Genomic DNA, 20,656 nt, shown 5'->3' with positions numbered 1-20,656 from the left:
AAAGAGCTCTTAGAAATTAAAAAACTATATGAAGTTTCTTTTCCCACTGAGAACTGGAGGACTACAGAACCAAATAGGGAAATTATACGTCCATCCTTATATACTTATTGAATTTTTAATTGTGAATATTTTACCTATACAGTTGGGTAGGGGAAAGTTTGGAAATAATGTTATGAAAATCTTACAAAAAGGTGAAATCATTTGAAAATAAAATGAAATGGATGATAAAGGAGAAAAAGATAAAAGGATCAATCCAGAAGATACAACATACAACAGGACTTGCAGAAAGAAAGGAAGAACGGTAGTGATGTTATTAAATAATTCAAGAAAATATTGTTGAATTTCTAGATGGGTAGGGCTCGCCTAACGCCTCGCACAAATGAATGAGCACCAAGGCACATCACCAAGAAATTTGAGAACCCCAGGGATAAAGAGAACTTCCTAAAGACTTACAAAGAGTTAAAAACAAGTGCCTAGGAAAGAGATCGAACTGATCACTAAATAGCAACACTGGAAGCTAGAAGACAATGGAGTGATGCTTTCAGAATTCTGAAGGAAAATTACTTTCAACTCAGAATCATACTTTCATCTTTTCAAGTTTCTCCCCAAACTTAAATTTTTTTTTAAAACAACTTTTTATTGAAGTATAGTTGATTTACAATGCTGTGTTAGTTTCAGGTGTACAGCGAAGTGATTGTTTTATATCAATATATACTTTTTTCAGATTCTTTTCCGTTATAGTTCCCCCCACCACAAGTTTTTATTTTCCATGCTTTGAAGGGGAACTACCAAAGGATGTGCTTTACTAAACAAGGAGTAAAGCATCCAAGAAACTGTGATCCAACACAGAGGAGAGGTAAAGGGATTTCTGAGAATGATGCAGAGAAGTGCCAGGATGACAGCTGTTCACAGGCTGAGATAGCCAGCAGTGCAGACTAGAGCAATGGAATGGAAGCCCCCAGGAAAGAAAACGGATTATCTAATACATTTGACCAAATGAGTAAAATGTGAATTGAGAACCTATTAGATTATGTGGGAAGATTTAGTGATAGGTACACTATAGAAAAAAAAATGAAAAAGCAAGGCAATGATTAATGCTGGGACTTCCTGGTGGCGCGGCGGTTAAGAATCCACCTGCCAGTGCAGGGACACGGGTTTCAGCCCTGGTCCAGGAAGATCCCACATGCTGCGGAGCAACTAAGCCCGTGCACCACAACTACTGAACCTACGCTCTAGAGCCCATGAGCCACAACTACTGAGCCCGCGTGCCTAGAGCCTGTGCTCTGCAACAAGAGAAGCCACCGCAATGAGAAGCCTGCACACTGCAACGAAGAGTAGCCCCAGCTCGCAGCAACTAGAGAAAGCCCACGCACAGCAATGAAGACCCAACGGAGCCAAAAATTAATTTTTTAAAAAATGATTATGCCAGGAGGAAAAGTTATAAAGGAAGCATTTATTCATAGTCAAAATGTCAATACTATATTATCTTATAAGTAATATAAGTACTATATTATCTTAACCAAAAAATGTGATCTTATAATTTTAAGAGGTTAGGAGGAGGTGGAAGAAAGGTAAATCCATCAATCAAAATTGGAAATCAATAATGTCTAGAATGCATATATCAAGAAATAATATGAGCTAAAAAAAAGTACACTGGGGTGGGGGGTGGGGAGGGAAATGAGACAGAGGACTGCTGTAAGTTTTCTTAATATTTGTCTATGCACACATATTACTTTGATGAAATTTTAAAGTAGAGGGAAAGGTATGAAATAAAAATATACAAGGTGTGTGCAGGGGCTGGCAAGTAGGTTGAATTGCTTAAGTCAAAACTTTAGTCAGGATATAATGAAAAAAAGCCTGTAAAGGTAGGTAGAGGTTAGATTATGGAGAGCTTTGAATATCATGCTAAGGATATTTGGAAGGCATTGCGGAATGTGGAGAGGTTTCTGAGTTGAAGAGGTGTTTGAAAGAGGTCCTTCATCTTGAAATGCTAATTTGGCAACAGTATACAAAATGGAGTGGGAGAAGCCCATATTTGTTACTGTGGCCTAAAAGGACCTATGTGGTCTGGTCCCAGTCTACCTTTACAGCCTTATCTACCACTATCATTGTAGTCACAATGGGCTTCTTTTTGTTCCTCAAATTTGGCAAGTTTATTCTTGCCTTGGGCCTTTATACTTCGCTGTGCCCTCTGCCTAGAATGCTCTTCCCCCAGACCAGACCTTCTTATAGCTGCTTCCTCATTAGTTCTAAGTCTTAACTGAAATGGAAGAGGCCTTCTCTGACCACCCATATTACTCTTTCCCCTGTTATAGTTCTGGCTTGAGACTTCATGTCCCAGTCTCACACGCATCTTCATTCCTGTACTCATTCTGTATTCAACCCATTTATTAAACCACTGCTTTACACCTAGGTACTGAAGTTATAAGAAGGAATCAACTCGATCTTGTTCTGTCCTTAAGGAGTTGTTTGGTAGACTCAGTGATAGCAGCTAAGCTTCTCAACAGACCCTAAAAGGCCATGTCGAGGTCCCTTTTCTCCAGCGATAGATACATGGTGAAAACCGCGCCCCCCGTCCCTTCTCAGAAAGCAAAGCGACCCCTACATTACATCCCTCCCCAGCTGCAGAGAAGCAGCCGATCCCCCTTGGGTCCAGAGCCAGGGCCTTGAAGACTCCGGGAACGCGGGCTGGAGAGATCTGCCCTTCCATCCTTGGTGGCGTAGGCGACCGCCGCCACGCTCCCCTCTGGGCCTGGGACCAGAGCGCAGGAGCTGAGCACCGCCCGGTGGCTGGGCGGGGTGTCTGCGGGGTACGGCCGAGGGCCAGGCCATCTGCCGGGAGGCCAGCGCGGCTCGGCGGCAGCCGGGGGTGGGGCCGCGCCGGGGCGGAGCCGCGCCTGGGTCGGGGGCGGGGAGTGGACCGGGCAGCAGCCAAGAGCCGGGAGGGCCGCGGCCACCGGAAGAGTCATCGTCGCCAGCAGAGCCGGGAGAGTGGGGAGCGGAAGCGGCGGCCGCGACGGCGGCAGGCGGCGCTGGGACCCGGGAGCGGCCGGAGAACAAGGGAGCTGGCGCCGCGGCCGGCCGCGGAGCTGGGCTGAGCCGCTGGGCCGCGCCGACCGCCGCCTCCGCCGCCGGAGAGGCCCGGCCCCGCCGCCCGAGCAGGCAGCGCGCGGGCCGCCGGGCCCGAGGCCGGAGCCATGGGCGAGACCAAGATCATCTACCACCTGGACGGGCAGGAGACGCCGTACCTGGTGAAGCTGCCCCTGCCCGCCGAGCGCGTCACCTTGGCGGACTTTAAGGGCGTTCTGCAGCGACCCAGCTATAAGTTCTTCTTCAAGTCTATGGACGACGATTTCGGGTGAGGATGGCCCCGCCTCGCCTCCGGGGGACCCCGGCCCCTCCGGCTTCCAGGGGCCCACTCGGCCAGTTCGGACTCCCCTTGCTACACTGGCTTCTACCCCTACTCTGGATTCTAGGGGCGACTCGGCCACTTGGTCCCCATTGGCTTTTTCAGAGGCTGGAGTTCCAGCCCCTCTAGGGACTCTCCTTTCCCCTCTTGTGGGGGACCTTGGTCCCCTCGTTTAAGGGGACCTCCAACTCCCTAAGAGCAGTCAGTTCCTGCGCAGTCAAGCCCCCTCACCTCCTCAGAGACCAGCGGCCCACACAGACACACCTTCCCCCCCCCTCCACCCGTTCCAGAGCACAGCTCCCAACCCTCCTCCTGCCAACAGAGCCACCTTTCTAGCAGAGACTTGGGGTGTTTGGCACTCGGCCTTCGCCTTCTCCATCTTTTCAGCTCCACAACTCAGAGCCATATTTGGAATATGGAGCATCTAAGGGCTATGCTGTGGGACTTTGCACTGGCTGGGGGGTGCTCAGGCTGTAAGCTAAGGCCTGCAGCTCTGATGTTTACTTAGCTGTCTCCCCTGTCCCTTGTGGGCTGTTCGGGATGTTGTCAGGGAGCAGGGCGCCTCACCCCTGAGGAGGATTCCCCACTAGCCCAGGTGCAGATTCCCTCACAGAACTGGGGCCTCTTAATGGGAGGGCCAGGAAGGGTCTCTTGGTGTTCATCCTCCCCTCCCTGGAGGGGTCTTCTCCACCCAGCTGCAGGGCTTTGGACGGGCGGAGTTTGGAAGCAGTGACTTCCCCTTTAAGAGGGGATGGAATGTTGGAGCCGGAAGGTTCTGTAGCAGCTGGCCTGGGAGGGGGAGCCTGGTGGATCCCCTCACCGCCCCCCCCAACTCCCAGGGGACTGGGGGAGGGGGAGGCCCCCCCACACTAGCCTGCCCCTCACTAACTGGGCACTGGGCCTGGAGGCCTGCAGGGAAGGCCTTCCCGGGCCCTCCCGGCCTAAAGGCCGCCTCTCCAGCCGTAGCCTGAGGCCTACGCTGCTCTTTAGAGCTGAGGCCCAGAGCTGAGTGAGGGGAGAAATTCTTCTCCCCCGTGTTCATCAGCCTGGCTTCTCTCCAAGGACCCCGGCCCTCCTGGCTCTGGGACGCTAGCACCTTTTCTGTCTTCTGCATGTTTTGCTGTCACCTTTCCCCTTGGAACTCAGGGTTTGTTGAGCCCAAGAGCTCATATGTGTGAAAGTGCTTTGTACAGTGGGAAGTGCTATGCAGCTTTTATTCATGTTTCTGTTGTTGTTCCTGCCTTGGGGTTGGGTACTCCTAGTGTAGCAATGATTGTCTGGCTTCAGTCCAGAGACAGAGACCCCTGATTGGAAGATGCTGAAGAGGGATCCATCTGCAAGGGGTGGGAGTGAGGTGGGCAGATGCCTTGGTCTGATAAAGGAAGAATGGAGTTAGAAGAGACCCAGATACTGCCTCAGCGTATGGGATAGGGGAAAATCAGCTGCATTTCAGTATGCTGGGGCCACCCTGGGGTCAGGTGCCTTGAGGGACTGGGTTAGACCTGTGTCTCCACCCCCCACTCATCCCAGAGTCCACTGGGCCTAGCCCCCACCTCCTAAACCTAGACCTCTGTGGGCTGCCTCCCACTCTCCCCAGGTTGCTGTCAAGCCAGGCCTAACCCCCATTATATCCGCTCACTGTTGACTTAATATTGTTCTTTAAATCCACTGTCAGCCCACTCATGCTTTCTTAGTTTGACCTAATCAATAATATGAAACCACAGGTCTGATATTCTATTTATATTTCTTTCTAAAATATGTTAAAAATAAATATTTAACTCTCGAATTAAACATTCATTCAGATACACCTGAAGCCATCTTGCATTCATCAGTGGTACTTGAACTTGAAGCATCTTTTGCAAAATATTAGAGTGGGCCATTTTAGCAGGGTTGCGAACAATGGTAAAAATGAAGTGGAGGAGATTGATTTTGTTTTTATTCCTAGAAGGATTAATGATCAGGAGACCTGGTAGGGCTGTCTTGTCACAGAGGACTAACAGCTGAGGAATATATATTTATATACGTATTTCATTTATTTATCAAACTCTTTTTATGGTGCTTACAGTGTGCAGACACTGATCTAAATGACTTTCAAATCTTTACTCATTCAATGCTCTTAACAGTCCTGTGGAATAGGTAGTAATATCTCCAGTTTATAGATGAGGAAACCAGAGCACAGAAAACTTAAGTAACTTACTTACGCAAGGTCACACAGCTAATAAGTGGCAGAGCTTATTAGGAACCTGGTTCCAAAGTGTAAGGCATTAATCACACAATTGTAGGTATTATCATCATCATTTAACAGGTACATCCTCTCTGAGGGAGATGCTGAGCCTTGGCAAACTGTATAGGTGATAGGGCTGCCACTTATCCCAGCCCCATGAGAGGGAGGTCGGGCAGGGGCAAGCAACCTCTGCTGACAGATGGAAAAGTGGGTCAGAGGAGGAAGGGTGCCATCTCCTCCAGCTCTCCAGGCTCTCCCTCTGGGGTTCTGGTGTGTAAGACTTGAGGATTCCCAACTCCCATCTGGTCTCCAGAAGTATTTGTCAAGCTCAGGGTAGGTCCAACCCTCTTAAATTATCTGGGATATGGAAGAAGAATTAAACATTTTCAGCACTGAGGAGATGGTGGATGGAAGAAGAAGGTACCACCACTTGAGGGGCCTTGAGCCATGGGAGGAATAACATGGGAAGTCAGGCCTCTGTTTTGCTCCCCGCTCCACGTCACACGCTAGCCTGTCTCTGGGCCTTCTACCTGGAGTACTTCTCTTCCCTTGTCTTCTCCAGGTCCAAATTCTCCTTTCCTCTGGGTTGCACTTCTAAAGTTATGGCACTTATTCCTGTTTATCCTTATACCTACCCAGCTCCTAGCCAGGACCTGACACTAAATAATACTCAGCAGATGTCTGTCCAGTGAACACATCTGCTGCTCTTACAGCTCTGATCACTTCCCACTTGCAATATACTCACGTGAACTATGCATTGGACAGTAACCTCCAAGGACAAGGCCGGCTCCAGGTCTAATGCTTCTTGAGGTCCATGCAATGGCAAGCACAAAACTTAAAGCCCGCTGGGCTCTCGGCAAAGGCTTTTTAATTGAATGAACAATGAGTGATAAGCAGATTTATTTGGTCCCTGCCCTTCGAAACTTACACCTAGTTAGAAAGAGAGTATGGATCCCGCACAAAATTGACAAAGTTAGTAACTAGTTTTTAGTGTATGCCTTGGACCATGCCAGGTACTTACAAATCTCACTTACCAGGATGAGACAAAGGCTTGGAAAAGTCAAGAAACTTCTCTAAGATAGGAGAGCTAATAAGTGGCAGAATTGGAATTTGAACCCAGATTTGTCCAACTCCACTTGGGATGTGTGTGTGTATGGGAGTGCATAAATGCTGCAGAACCCTGAGCCATTCAGCTCCACAGCGGGAGGGGGAGGCCTGTCTGAGGTCCCCCAAGGCTCCCGAAGATCAGCTGATCATTGTGAGTCAGCAGAGCCTTGGTGACCTGTCGGTGACCCCCAGAAAGAGAGGAAACATCTGTAGTGCTGAGCTGTGTGGTGGGGCCTCAGCAGCAGTTTCCCACCACAGGGCTGCTGAGACCCTCTCCAAAGCAGAGCACAGTCCCTGCCATGTGACCCACATACCTCCTTTTAATTTGAGCCCCAGTTCCCATGGGGGCTGCAAGCTCGGGGTGCCCTGTGGTCAGACTGGCTAGTGGGTCTGAGCTATCTCTGTGTCCCTGTTTTCTAGCTTGTTCTGTCTCCAGGCTTTCTGCCATGGTGGGCCTGAGCAGAATGATTTGAGCTGCTTTCTTGGGGTTGCTGTGGGGCTGGAAACAGTGGAGAAGCCAAAGCTGAACGGGAGGGAGGAGGGCAGGCTCAGCCTTCGAACTTGGCTGTGAGTCCAAGAATGTGAGCATCACAAGAAGCCAAGCACGTCCCGAGCTCTGGGCAGGAGCTGCTTTAAGAAAAAGGGAGGACTGGGCTTCCCAGCCTCCATCCTTGCTGTCTTCCCTCTCTGCTCATAACTCCAGGCATGTGTCTTCCTCTTGCCCCTGATCACAGCTTTCTAGCTCTGTGCTCCTGGGGTATTTGATCAGTCTGGGGGTGCAGGCCTCAAGCTTTTCTATTGCCTTTCCTGGCCCCATATTGTAGTTGTGGTCTGACTTCTTGCCTCACTGCATGCCCCAGGCCAAACTACATGCCTGAGACTACCTCCTACCCTCCCCCCATCCACCCCCCCCATGTCCCACATCACTGTCTCCCACACCGTCACCCTCCACACAGACCCACATCACCTCTCTCACTGTACGGGAAAGAATGTGAAATACCATGGAAAGAATATGGGGTTTGGAGTCAGACGAGCTTGGGGTGGAATTCCAGCTCTGACATCTAGCTCTGTGACCTTGAACAAGTTACTGATTGTTTCTCAGTTTCCTTATTCATAAAATCAGGATCATATGGTCTATACAATGAGGCTGATGTGAAGATTATACATTCTAACTATAAGGAGATAAGATGGTATAATAGGTAAGAATAAAGGCTTTGGAATCAGGCTGACCAGGATTCAAATTCCAGCTCTTCACTTTTAATCGTGTGACTGTAGGTGAACTTCTGAACCTACTGAGCCTTGGTTTCCCCATTTTATAACATTGCTATGAATGTTAAACGAAGTGATACAAGTAAAGTACTTAGCTTTGTGCTTGGCCCGTAATACTGGGTTGGCCAAAAAGTTCCTTGGGGTTTTTCCGTAAGATGTTACGGAAAAATCCGAACGCACTTTTTGGCCAACCCAATACATGCTCAATATATGAGAGCAGTTGTTACTAATGTCATAGTGGCGGTAGAGGATGTTTGGTAAATGCCTTCCCCCCTTCTTTTTCCTAATTTCCTTAAATTCCTCATCCACATCTCCCAGAAGAATATTAGGATTCCCAAATGAGAAGGGAAGAACAGTGATATGGGTGTGCTTTTTCCTAGTTTAGGGTCAGAGGGAAAGATAAAGTCCAGCCCAGAAAGCCACTGTTGGGGATGGGTACAGCTCTTGAGATTCTAGGGGGCGACTGCACTCATTGGGGACAGTGATTTGTCAGGTGTAATTTGCAGTCACCTGATGACCAAGAGGATGCCCCAGGAAGGCAGCTGGCCTGGGCATGGCTGGTGTCTTCCTGGTGGTGACAAAGAGCTGTCCCTGGTCACCCCATCCCTGCTCCCATTTGAACAGGCTTATGCTGGTGGTTTGATTCCCAGTTTAGGGTAGAGGAGCCCCTGAGAGTTGGGGTTGTGAGGATGCCTCCATTTCCACCCCAGAAAGCTCACTCTGACACACACCTTTCCCTGCAGAGTGGTGAAGGAGGAGATCTCGGACGACAATGCCAAGTTGCCCTGCTTCAATGGCCGGGTGGTGTCCTGGGTAAGGAGCCCCCCTCAGTCCTCTCTCCACCTGCATTCCTGTAGTGGGCTGGATGGAGGAAAGGCATTGCTGAGACTGTGGTTTTATGCTTCAGTATCTGAATCTTCCTTGAGTTTTCTAACTGAACTGTCTCTCACCCCAGATTCTATAGCTTTGGTGAAAAGTGAGGGAGTGGTGAGAAAGGGGAAAAGAGAGAGACAGAAATACACGTTGGAGACAAAAACGTCTCCTATGTCCTCTGAGGTACTTTGCCTCAGGTTCCCTTCTGTCACTTGCCGACCTCTACCTTGGACCTCTGACTCTTGTTCTCTGCCCCCATCCCGCTTCACCAACCCATGCCTCCCAGCCTCCTCATCAACCCAGCAGTGGGTCCATTCCTCATCTCAGCTGACCTAACACAGTCCTGTCTCTTCTCCCTGCATGTCCCCTGCTTCATTCTCCCCAAGTCTCATGCCCTGCCAGAAGCCAACTATCCCCTTTTCCCTGGGGCCCCTGCGCCCTACTACCCATGCATTTTCTCCCCATCAGCTGGTGTCGGCTGAGGGCTCACACCCAGAGCCAGCTCCCTTCTGTGCTGACAACCCATCGGAACTGCCACCGCCCATGGAGCGCACAGGAGGCATTGGGGACTCCCGGCCCCCATCCTTCCAGTGAGTGTGACCTGAGGGTGGGGAGGGCCCATGGGGGAGGGCTGCGTCAGCTCAGCTCAGGGCTGGGGGAGGGAGCCCCCAGCCTGCCCCCTCCCCCACCAAGTCCTCTCTTCCCTGCAGCCCTCATGCTGGTGGGGGCAGCCAGGAGAACCTGGACAATGACACAGAGACTGACTCCTTGGTGTCTGCCCAGCGAGAGCGGCCACGACGGAGGGATGGCCCAGAGCACAGTGCGTCTTCCCTGAACAGACACCTCCCCCCCCCACACCCCCACCCCCACAGCTTCCACTCAGCTACCCACCTCTCTGCCCTACTCCCTGAGTTCTGGATACGCCTGGCCCCAGTGCAGCCCCTGCTCCTTCCTCTCTCCTCCTTCTCTCCTGCATCTGTGAACCCAGCTGCCTCCATCCCCTGCAGCAACCCGGCTGAATGGAACTGCAAAGGGGGAGCGGCGGCGAGAGCCAGGGGGGTATGACAGCTCATCCACCCTTATGAGCAGCGAGTTGGAGACCACCAGCTTCTTTGATTCAGATGAGGATGACTCCACCAGCAGGTGGGGCTTTGGTTTCATGGGTACTGTGGGACAGGTGACCCCGGAGGAGCCCTGAACCCTGAGGATGCTGGGCCCCTGGGCGGGACCTGGGCTTGGTGGGGGGGACCTGGGCCCTGCGGTGCCTCTCATGGGGCAGGGCTGGGCCGGCTCGGTGGGGAATGACTGTGGGCCCCACAGGTTCAGCAGCTCCACAGAGCAGAGCAGCGCCTCACGCCTGATGAGAAGACACAAGCGGCGGCGGCGGAAGCAGAAGGTTTCACGGATTGAGAGGGTATGGAGCTGAGGCGTTAGGGTGGGTGGGAGCAGACCGAGCCCTCCTGCCCAGGCAGGGCCAGAGTCTGTGCTTCCTTAGACCCCTCCCCTTGGGTCAGGGTTTAGAACCTGAGAGGGGAGGTGGTGCTGAGGACTCACCTTGAGGCGGAGCTAGGTGGGAGCAGTGAGTTCCTGCCAGCACTGCCTGCTGCTCAGGGCCTCTGTCTGTTCCAGTCCTCGTCCTTCAGCAGCATCACGGACTCCACCATGTCACTCAACATCATCACGGTCACTCTCAACATGGGTGAGTCTGGTGAAACAACACTCGTGAGCACCTGCTACGTGCCAGACGCTGGGCAGACTCGAGGAGTTCAGAGAGGCACAGGCTACGTTCCCTGCCCTCAAGAAGTTCTCTTTCATAAGCATAAATTGGTACATACACTGATCACTTCAGTATCTCATGATCAGGGCTATGACAGAGATAAGCACAGAGAACTATGGACGCAGAGAATGGCATCCAGGAAGACTTCCTAGAGGAAGTGATTTCTGATTCCTCCCCCCTTCCCATTTTTCAGGCACTGCATTCTTGCTCTCTGATTTCTACCCTAGGTGCTCTTCTTTAGGAGATAGCTGGATGTAGTGAAAAGAGCCCCAACTTTGGGATTTAAATCTGAGTTTGAATCCTGATTCTGCCACTTCATGGCTTAGAAAAGTCACTTAAATTCTCTGAACCTCAGTTGTCTGCTCTGTAAAACAGGACTGAGTCCCTACCTCATAGCCAACAAGGATCAAGTGAAAGCATGTTTGAGCATGTGGAATACAGTGCCTGACTCAGGTCCAATAAGTGTTAGTTCTTGTCCCTTTCTACCCTCTTCTAATATGGGGCTTGGAATTTGGGTAGGAACTTTGTTCCTCTCTCAAGGTCTTGTTACTCCCTGTAGAAAAGTATAACTTCTTGGGTATCTCCATTGTGGGCCAAAGCAACGAGCGTGGTGACGGAGGCATCTACATTGGCTCTATCATGAAGGGGGGGGCCGTGGCTGCTGATGGACGCATCGAGCCAGGAGATATGCTGTTACAGGTACCATTGCCCACCGTGGGTGGTGGTATGGCTAGGGATGGGGAGATATCCATGCCGTCTGTACCCTGCTTCTTGGTAAGGGGAAGAAGACCCCCTAGCCCACCAAACTCAGCTTCCCTACCCACCTCCCCAGCACAGCTGCTTATCCCACTCCTGGTCCTCTTTCCCAGGTAAACGAGATCAACTTTGAGAACATGAGTAATGACGACGCGGTCCGGGTACTGCGGGAGATTGTGCACAAACCAGGGTATGGATGGCATTGGGGAGGAGGGGGCAGGTATTTCTGGCTATCAGGCAAGGGGCTTGGTTTGGCCTCCACACATCCTGCCCTTACTAGGGACACCCTTGCTTTCAGGCCCATCACCTTGACTGTAGCCAAGTGCTGGGACCCAAGTCCACGTGGGTGCTTCACACTGCCCAGGAGTAAGTGGATGGGGCAGTTGGCCCTAAAGCTGGTGCTTGACCTATGTGAGCCCTATCTCTCCTTCCTTCCGTGTTACCCTGAACCCTCATACCTACCCCGTTGGGCCAGGCAGTAGGCAGGGCAGGCAGCCCCTGACTCCTCATCCTCCCTGCAGGCGAGCCCATCCGGCCCATTGACCCCGCGGCCTGGGTCTCCCACACTGCAGCCATGACCGGCACCTTCCCTGCCTACGGCATGAGCCCCTCCCTGAGCACCATCACCTCCACCAGCTCCTCCATCACCAGCTCCATCCCTGACACAGAGCGTGAGTGTCCAACCCTGACCCCTGAGCCCAGCAGACAGGGCCAGCTGGGAGGGACTGCTGAAGGCCCACCTGGAGCCTCTTGCTTGAGCGTCAGAGGGGGCTGGAGAGGAGGAGACTCAGTTCATTCCAGCTACCTTACTCTGCAGTTTTCCTCAGTGGATGCTGAGCCTCACCAAACAGAGTTTGCTTCTGAACCTGTACTGAGCACTCAGTAAGCCTCAGTTTCCTCTTGTAAAATGGGACTAATGATATGCACTTTACCAGGTTCCTGGGGGTTTAATGAGAGGATACAAGTAAAGCATCAATCACAGTGTGTGGCATAAAGTAAGCACTCAATAAAAATGACTCCCTTTTTATTATCATAGCACGCATTATACACTGGGCTAAGCCCCTTCATTTACACTATTTAATTCTCTCTTTAAATATCCTGTGAAATAGATACTAAAGTCCCTATTTTTATGGAAGAGGAAACTGAGTGTCCAACAAGTCGGTAATTTGCTTGACATTGGTCCATGCTATTAGGTGGTAGAGCTAGAATGCAAACTTCTGTGTACTTAACTCCATAGCCCCTTTCTGCCTCACCATTCTGCCTCCTACCCCCAGGCCTAGACGACTTCCACCTGTCCATCCACAGTGACATGGCCGCCATCGTAAAAGCCATGGCCTCCCCTGAATCCGGGCTGGAGGTCCGTGACAGGATGTGGCTCAAGATTACCATCCCCAACGCTTTCATCGGTGAGAGGGCCCCATGGTGGGATGAAGGACAGGGTGGAGAGCGGTGGGGCAGGGCAGGCCGGTGGGGGGGGGGGGGGGCGGGTGGCCAAGAACTCCCTCGGGCCACTCCTTTGAGCTGGAATCAGCACCAGCCTCATGGCTCCTGTGAGGCCAGAAGAGCCCAGGTCAGGTGGGCCTCCCAGTCAAGTGGCAGCCTTGCCCTCAGGCTCGGACGTGGTGGACTGGCTGTACCACAACGTGGAAGGCTTCACTGACCGGCGAGAGGCCCGCAAATACGCCAGCAACCTGCTGAAGGCCGGCTTCATCCGCCACACTGTCAACAAGATCACCTTCTCTGAGCAGTGCTACTACATCTTCGGCGACCTCTGTGGCAGTACGTGCCTCCCCCACCTCCTTGCCCTATCTCCTGCTTGGAAGTGGGGAGTTGCCCGGGGATGCGGCAGCAGACTCTAGGGAACCCAGATGAGGGGGTAGCAGAGCTGGGGGAACCTTGAGACCTGACAGTTCTGCGGTAGAGGCAGAGCCCAGTCCAGCCTCTTCACCTGCCCTACATCCCCCTCTGGGGGCTGGCATTTTCTAAGTGCCTGCTCTGTGCCTGGCACCGTGCTGATTGTTTCTAAAGCATCATCTCACTCTCATTCAAGCCTCACAACCTCCCCACAACCCTTGGGGAGATGGATTACTATCCCTGTTTTCAGATGAGGAAACTGAGACTTATAGAAGTTAAGCAGTCCACCCCACGTTTCACAGCTAGATGCAGAGGAGCTAGACCTTGGATCTAGGTCCTTCTGGCTCCAAAACCTTTGTTCTTCCCACCATCAGGGTTGTCCTAGGTGTGTGGTGCTGCAGAAACGTTGTCCCAGCAAGGCCAAACAGAGTTCCTAGCCTTGGCCCCTGCTCACCCTCACAGCACCAAGCAGCTTCCACTAAGGCAGGACCTCCTGGAGCTGGCCTGAGGCCTCAAGTCCACAGCCTCCTCAGACCCCTCAGGGTGGAGCTGTGCCTCTCAGTGAAGCTGGAAAAGCTGTCAGGGCCAGGCTGCAGAGGACTCTGTAAGCTGTACCAAGGAATTTGGACTTGATCCTGAGAGAGTACAAAGCCAATGAGGGTTATTAAGCAGGAGGAGTCTGCAGGGAACCCCCATTCTCCGGAGCCTGTGGACAGCTCTTGGGAAGGGGAGTCCTCAAAACAGGACAGCAGTGCTCAGGATGGGGAGCTGAAGCACGGCCCCAGCAGCCACCCCTGCCTGAGGGAGCCTTCTCTCAGCCCAGTGGTGCTGGCTGGAGTCCAAAAGCCAGCCCTTAAAATGCTTCAGATTAGGTTCTAGGGGCTAGAAAGGTTGTTCTTGTGGAACACAAGTCCCTGGTGGAGGCTGGGTGGGGTCCCTGTCCCTCAGCAGCTCTGGCATGGCCCCATGGAGTAGTAATAGATGCACAAGGTTTTGGAGTTAGTTCTGAGTTCAGATTTTAGCTCCACCCTTACTGTGTGAACGTGAGTAAGTGACACAGCCTCTCAGTGCCTCGATTTCTTGATCTGTAAGATGGAGATAACAGTAAAACTTATAGGTCTGTTTTGAGAATGATATAAGATAATATATGTAATGCTTTTAGCACCATGTTTGGCCCACAGTAATTGCTCTAAAAAAGTTGTCCATTTATCATACATTTAATTCTAAGATGAACATTTTTTTCACATTTCAGTATCTCTGAAATTAGGGTGCATCTTATCATCAATGGCTTCTTAGACTCAGTCAAATACAGCTATTATTATCATCATTCGTAGAAGTGAGCCCTGGCCCCAAACCTTCATGGGTACATAAAGCTTCTCAGGATAGCTGTGGCTTTTGCTCAGAGAGACATTGTTCCATCCCAGGGGCATTCTGGGTCTCCTACCCATGGACCAAGTCCAGCAGAAGCCAAGCTCAGGGAGATGCTGACAGGACAGGTTTTTTCCTTCTCACTGGTGAGGTCTCCTCAGCTGGGAGTACCGCAGGCTCAAAGGGAATAGCTGGGGACCTGGGTAACCCCCGAAGCACACAGTCACTCCCCATGGGATGACAGCCTGGCGGCTGAAGTGGTCACCGAGGCATGCCCCTGCTTCCCACTGCCACCACCTCTCATGCTAGCTGCCGGCCTTGACTGGTTGATGGTTTGGCTGGTAGACTCCGTAGGCTGCCTCAGCCCCCTCTCCTGACCTCTTCTCACCTGTAAGGTTGGCTCAGCTCCCTTAAGGGCTTGCAACAAAGGGCTCAGTCTGTATCCAGCAGCTGGCTCCTGGGCAATTGCAGCTCTCTCAGAGCTCTGGGACCTGGTACGGGTGGGTCCCAGAGAACCAGGGACCTGTTCACCCTGAACAAGTTCACCCCAGGGACCTGTGAACAAGGGGTGTCCCAGGCAGGCAGGTCTAGTGGCCCCTTATACTCCCTTCCAGATAGTTCCAGCATTGGTGGGAGCAGCGTTGCCTGTGTACAGTTTACAGGGGAGTCAGAGTCATGAAAGAAGGAATGTTAGTGCAGTGGCTCAAGTGCTGTGAAGAACTAGGTCTGGCTGGGAATGGGGTGGAGAGCACAGAGGAGGCATCTAAGTTGTTCTGTTTCTGGACCCTTCCACCCCGCTCCCACCCTCCCCAGAAGCACCAGAAGATTGATTTGGGCCAAGGGCCTTCTGTGTGGGGAGGCTCTGAAAGGCCCTGTGTTCATTCTGGCTTTTAATGGGTGTTTTTTTAGTCCTAAGTGAGTGAGGAGGGCAAAATTTCACCTAAATTTCCCCAAACTGCTCCCTCCTCCTTACTAATGCCCTCATCTGGAAAGGTAAAGAGAAAGTAAGCAACTCTTAGCTTCTGCTCTGGCTGCAGTGTGGGTTGACCTCAGGCTGGTCATTTAACCTCTCTGGACTTCACTTTCCTCATCTGGAAAAAGTGTGACTAATACCTTCCTCATGGGGTGGTAACGTTTGCGTGAGATGAAGTGCTTGCACTGTACCTGAGGAAGTGCAGGTATGCAGTAGCTGGCGGCTCTCTGGTATTTCGGCCTCCCGTATTCCCCACCCTACCTTTCCCGTAAGGGAACAGAGGGGACGATTGCCAAACAAGAGTTTTGCCCCTTCTTCCAGCCCACGGAGGAAGGAGGAGAAACTGGGATTTGGCACTGAGCATCTGAAGTGGTGACTCAGGGCCTTCCTGGGGACGGTTTTCTCGGGGGCTGGCTCTGCAGGGTCTCCCTCCCCACCACCTCTGGAGGGTGACAGAGGGGCTCTGAACGAGTAAGAGATCTCTGGCCTGTCCCTCGTCCCGTTCTGGTGGGACACTGCCACTGCTGTCGCTGTCCACCGGGCCGAGGCTGGGCATCTCTCTGCTGACTGCGGGTGCGGAGGCATGGGATAGACCCAGCTCAGACGCCCTCCCCTCCACAGACATGGCCAACCTCTCCCTCCACGATCATGATGGCTCCAGCGGCGCCTCCGACCAGGACACGCTGGCCCCTCTGCCGCACCCAGGGGCTGCCCCTTGGCCCATGGCTTTCCCTTACCAGTACCCGCCGCCCCCACACCCCTACAACCCGCACCCAGGCTTCCCCGAGCTGGGGTACAGCTATGGCGGGGGCAGCGCCAGCAGTCAGCACAGTGAAGGTAAGGCGGCGGGGGTCGTGGAGGGAGCCCCAGGCGAGCCCCAGGCTTCCTCTGCAAGCTCTGAGTGTCCCCCACCCCGTCCCTGCCTGTCCTCTGCAGGCAGCCGGAGCAGTGGCTCCAACCGTAGCGGCAGCGACCGGCGGAAGGAGAAGGACCCGAAGACCGGGGACTCGAAGTCGGGCGGCAGCGGCAGCGAGTCGGACCACACGACCCGCAGCAGCCTGCGGGGGGCGCGGGAGCGGGCGCCGAGCGAGCGCTCGGGTCCTGCCGCCAGCGAGCACAGCCACCGCAGCCACCACTCGCTGGCCAGCAGCCTGCGCAGCCATCACACGCACCCGAGCTACGGCCCCCCCGGGGTGCCCCCTCTCTACGGCCCCCCCATGCTGATGATGCCCCCACCGCCTGCGGCCATGGGGCCCCCGGGAGCCCCTCCGGGCCGCGACCTGGCCTCCGTGCCCCCTGAACTGACCGCCAGCAGACAGTCCTTCCGCATGGCCATGGGAAACCCCAGTGAGTTCTTTGTGGATGTGATGTGAGCAGGGCCCCTTCCCCACTTCCATCCCACCCCGCCCGGGGCAGGCCGCGTCCCTCTCTCCGTCCGTCTTTTTTACTTTGGTACCTGAAAGGGAAATAAATGGAACTAAATCCAGGCCCGCTAACCGCTCGCTGGGTGCAGCGAGGGCAGGGTGCACCTGATCGCCACTGCAGCCCCTAACCTGCCACCAGCCCCGGCTTGTTCCTCTGCCCACTAACCGCTGCACAGGACTTCCCGGGATCCTTCGTGTCCCTGGGACCCAAACTGCTGGTGCTGCTCCTTACCACCCCGCCATCACCGCCACCACACACACTTCAGGAGCTGACCCAGTGGTGCCTTTGAGGGCCTGCATACCCCTCATCCCCACTTTCCCTCCCTCCGTTCTTTTTCACCATTCATTCAGCTGCATCATCCCTCTATTAACCCATCCCCTCAAGCATGCGCGCCGATTTCTTGGTTTTTCCCCTTAATACTGATACCAGAAAAAAAAAAAGACTTGCTTCCTCTGCCCCTCCTCCTAGCTGCCCTTGCTACTGCCTCAGCCCTGCACCCTAGAGCTGTAGTCACCTCCAGTAACCATCCACACTAACTCCACCTGCGCTCAACCTTAGCAGAAGCCCAGAGGGCCCCCTCAGTTGCCTGAGCTGCTAGTGGATTCCAGGGAGCGTCTGTGCTCTATACCCAGCCCCACCGCTGCCCCATGCCTGCCTGGTGTGCTGGTTCCTTCAGACCCTAACCCTACTAACCAGCAGGCTCATCTCACCTCGGGGCCTGAAACATTTCTTTTCTTTCTTTTTTTCCTCCCCCAATTTTTCCTGGGCCTGGAGCAGCCAAGAATTTCGGGCTGTTTGACTTTCTGTGAGCCCCCAGCGAGGGGAGGCCCAGCCTCCGAGGAGACCAGGAACCCTGCTTCAGCAGCCCCTCAGGGCTTCCCAAGGATATTTCAGCCCCCATACCCACACCTTAACCCGTTGAGTCACTAGGCTTCTGAGGAGCACCCAGCCTCTAGCCCATGTGTGACAGACTCTCTCTCTTTCCCTCTCTTCCTCTTTCTCACACACACCTCCCCCACCCCCTGCCCCAACACACACGTGCCTATGCAAGTTCACTTAAGCCTCAGGGCTGGTCCCTGACCAGAGGGCTGGACCCTCTCTCCCAGTCCGCTCCTAGGTCGTGGGGCTGGTCCCCTAATTTCCCTCTCCCTTTCTTCATAGCCCTCAAACCTCCCACACATGTCCCCATAATATTTCTATCTGGTTAAAGCCCATAATCTGGGTCTCAGGTTGGGCTCAGTGCAGGACCCCCCGGGCAACTGACAGGCTGTTCTCACCCTGCCCCGTGCCCCACACACCCTCCTGTGTTTTCACCATCACCATGATAACCCAGAGCAAGGTTGGGCAGGGGGACTTCTGGAACTTCCAGACAGAGTGACAAGTTTTAGTTTTTACCTTATTCTCCCATTTAAGCAAATCACGACTTTCTCTGTGAGCCTCTTCTATAAATTCTGGCTCACCTAGGCTTCCATATTTTTAGGTCTGGGATGTCAAGCGTAAGATGAAGTCCTAAGCTCCAGGTCTTGGAGCAATCCAGGATAGGGGTATTTTGGCATTCATTCATTTAACAAAGATTCCCTGGGATTTGGGGTGCATGAGGGCTGTGTTAGAAGTGTGACTCAGTCTTGCCTTCCTTCTGGGAGCTCTAGATTTGCTCCCAACCCAGACCATGGTTTCCTCTAGCCACCACTATAGGGCTGCCTCCTGTACTTCTCTTCCTCCTCTGATTCTTCTGTCTCTGACTCTCTTGAGGATTCCTCCACTATTGCTCATGCCTTCAGGGTCCCTGTATTTTATCTCTGGTCCACTTCTCTTTCCTCTGTATTTACTCCCGAAACAGTATCATCCATCCTGACGTCAACTGCCACTAATATGCTGGTGATTCCCAAATATATATCTCCAGCCCTAACTTCCCTCTATCTTTAGATCTGTATTTTTATCACCCACTGGACCTCTCCATGGACATGTCCACATGGACTCAACTCATTTCCTCCCCCCCCCCACCCCCGCCGAAGTGTGTTCCTTCTGAATTCCAATCCTGGTTACCTTCATCACACTCTTCATAGGCTCACCAGCTAGAAACATTTACGGGCTTAAATTCCTTCCCATATTTTACTAGTCAGTATATCATATCCATTCCACTCCAACAATCTTTCTTGAATTTGGCCCTTCCTCTCCCCTCTGCCTCTACTCTAGTTCACAGGAGCATGGGATTTGGAGTCGGGTTATTCTGGGTTTGAATCCCAGCTCTACTACTTTTTGGTTGCGTGATAAGAGAGTTATTCAGTCTCTCTGAGCCTCAGTTTCCTCATATGTAAAATGACGATAATAATACCTACCTCACAGGGTTGTTGTGAGGATTTAAGTTAGATATTGTACGAAAAGTGCCTAGCACAGTGCCTGGCACACAGTAGAATAGGTGCTCAATAAATGGTAGCTATTGTTATTATTACTATTATTATTATTATTTATTCTAAATTGGTAGGGGTTTAGGATATGTACTGAGGATGAAGCTTTTGGAAAGGTAGGAGTAAACCTTGAGTGCTGGTTCAAGAATTAGACGTGCCTGTATTGTCATTTAATGGCTTCAGGCTGTGACCCCGATTTGCAGGAAGTCAGATCATCCTGCCATATTCTGGCTTCTAGCAGGAGGATGTTAGGGACAGTAAGGTTTGCGACTAGGTTTACTGTTTGGTGCCCTTCGTTCCTCTCATGATGGGCTCAGCCCTGCCTAGGGAAGGCAGCAGTGTATCTTTTCCTACAGAAAGAGAAGAGCCAACAGATGTTCTTCAGGTCCTGCAAGAGCCAGGAAGGCCTTTCATGTGCCAGGATTGGCTCTGCCTCTTCTCAGCTCGGATGTGAAGATTAACTGTCCATCAGCGAAGGGATTTCAAATCCCATGTCCAATTAAATTCAACTTGTCAACGGCTTTTTAAGCAACATATATGCCTGTCACTAGAAGGCGCACAGGTCCTCCTGGCCTTGAGGAGCTCACAGTCACATAGGTATAGCTGAGGTAGAACACAGACATATTTTTGAAAAGCTTTAGCTAGTTTCTTCCAAATATTTGCCGCCTCACTCCCTGCCCCCTACCTTGGGTCTTGATCCCTGGGAAAAGGCTCATGTCTAGAACAAATATATCATGCAAAAAAGCTTGGGAAAATCAGAGGTGGTGTCATAAAGCAGTAAACTCAGCACAAACGCTTCTACTGCCAAGTCGTGTGTGTGTGTAAAGTGAGGACAATCAGTCCTCGGACTCTGGAGACTGAAAAGGCCGACAGCAATCCAAGGCCTAACAGCCGGGCCTCAACAAATAGCACTAATCCTCTGAGGCTCTCGGAAACACTGAAATAGGAACAGGAGAGATTGCAGAGACTACAATTCCCAGAATGCTCAATGGGGAAAATGAAGTGAGTGTAGCAGTGTATTCTGGATTGTGTATTTCGAGTAGGGCTGAATAAGGCCACTCCTACCCCTCCCCCAAGGCACGCCTACCCCCTCCTTCTAAGGTTCTCAAAGGCCGTCGGTAGTTGTAGTTTTGCCAAACTTAGGGGGCTTATAATTGTAAGCGAGAAGGCCGAGAGGCCTGACGGGATTTGTAGTCTGCGGCCTCGGCGGACG

At 52.4% G+C, this 20,656-nt stretch overlaps 1 protein-coding gene across 2 annotated transcripts; it reads left to right on the top strand.

The window, feature by feature from the left end:
* Window positions 1-2,927: 2,927 nt before the first annotated feature.
* DVL3 (dishevelled segment polarity protein 3) lies at window positions 2,928-19,487 on the top strand. Of its 2 annotated transcripts, XM_082393037.1 has the most exons (16): window positions 2,928-3,358; window positions 8,753-8,822; window positions 9,351-9,472; window positions 9,593-9,702; window positions 9,890-10,025; window positions 10,203-10,296; window positions 10,512-10,581; window positions 11,219-11,358; window positions 11,529-11,605; window positions 11,714-11,781; window positions 11,937-12,086; window positions 12,690-12,821; window positions 13,027-13,194; window positions 16,232-16,447; window positions 16,547-16,957; window positions 17,813-19,487. In XM_082393037.1, the coding sequence occupies exons 1-16, from the start codon at window positions 3,198-3,200 to the stop codon at window positions 17,842-17,844; spliced, it is 2,157 nt and encodes a 718-aa protein (XP_082249163.1). In that variant the 5' UTR covers window positions 2,928-3,197; the 3' UTR covers window positions 17,845-19,487. The 2 variants fall into 2 exon arrangements, with proteins under 2 accessions (XP_082249163.1, XP_082249164.1); XM_082393038.1 differs by lacking the exon at window positions 2,928-3,358 and having other exon boundaries at window positions 8,811-8,822; window positions 9,871-10,025.
* Window positions 19,488-20,656: the final 1,169 nt, after the last annotated feature.

Source organism: Balaenoptera borealis (assembly GCF_965194805.1).
Source record: "Balaenoptera borealis genome assembly, chromosome: 5".
Lineage (NCBI taxonomy): Eukaryota > Metazoa > Chordata > Mammalia > Artiodactyla > Balaenopteridae > Balaenoptera > Balaenoptera borealis.
Note: the sequence above shows the minus strand (reverse complement) of the source record. Positions and strands in the feature narration are given on the sequence as shown.

What these genes read in the sequence shown, in the direction of transcription:
- DVL3 (XM_082393037.1), top strand. Translation starts at nt 3,198, where the DNA reads ATGGGCGAGACCAAGATCATCTACCACCTGGACGGGCAGGAGACGCCG. An exon ending in GAGGATGACTCCACCAGCAG is followed by an intron (nt 10,026 to 10,202) that starts GTGGGGCTTTGG and finishes TGGGCCCCACAG; the next exon opens with GTTCAGCAGCTCCACAGAGC. An exon ending in CATGGCCATGGGAAACCCCA is followed by an intron (nt 16,958 to 17,812) that starts GTGAGTTCTTTG and finishes GGCCTGGAGCAG; the next exon opens with CCAAGAATTTCGGGCTGTTT.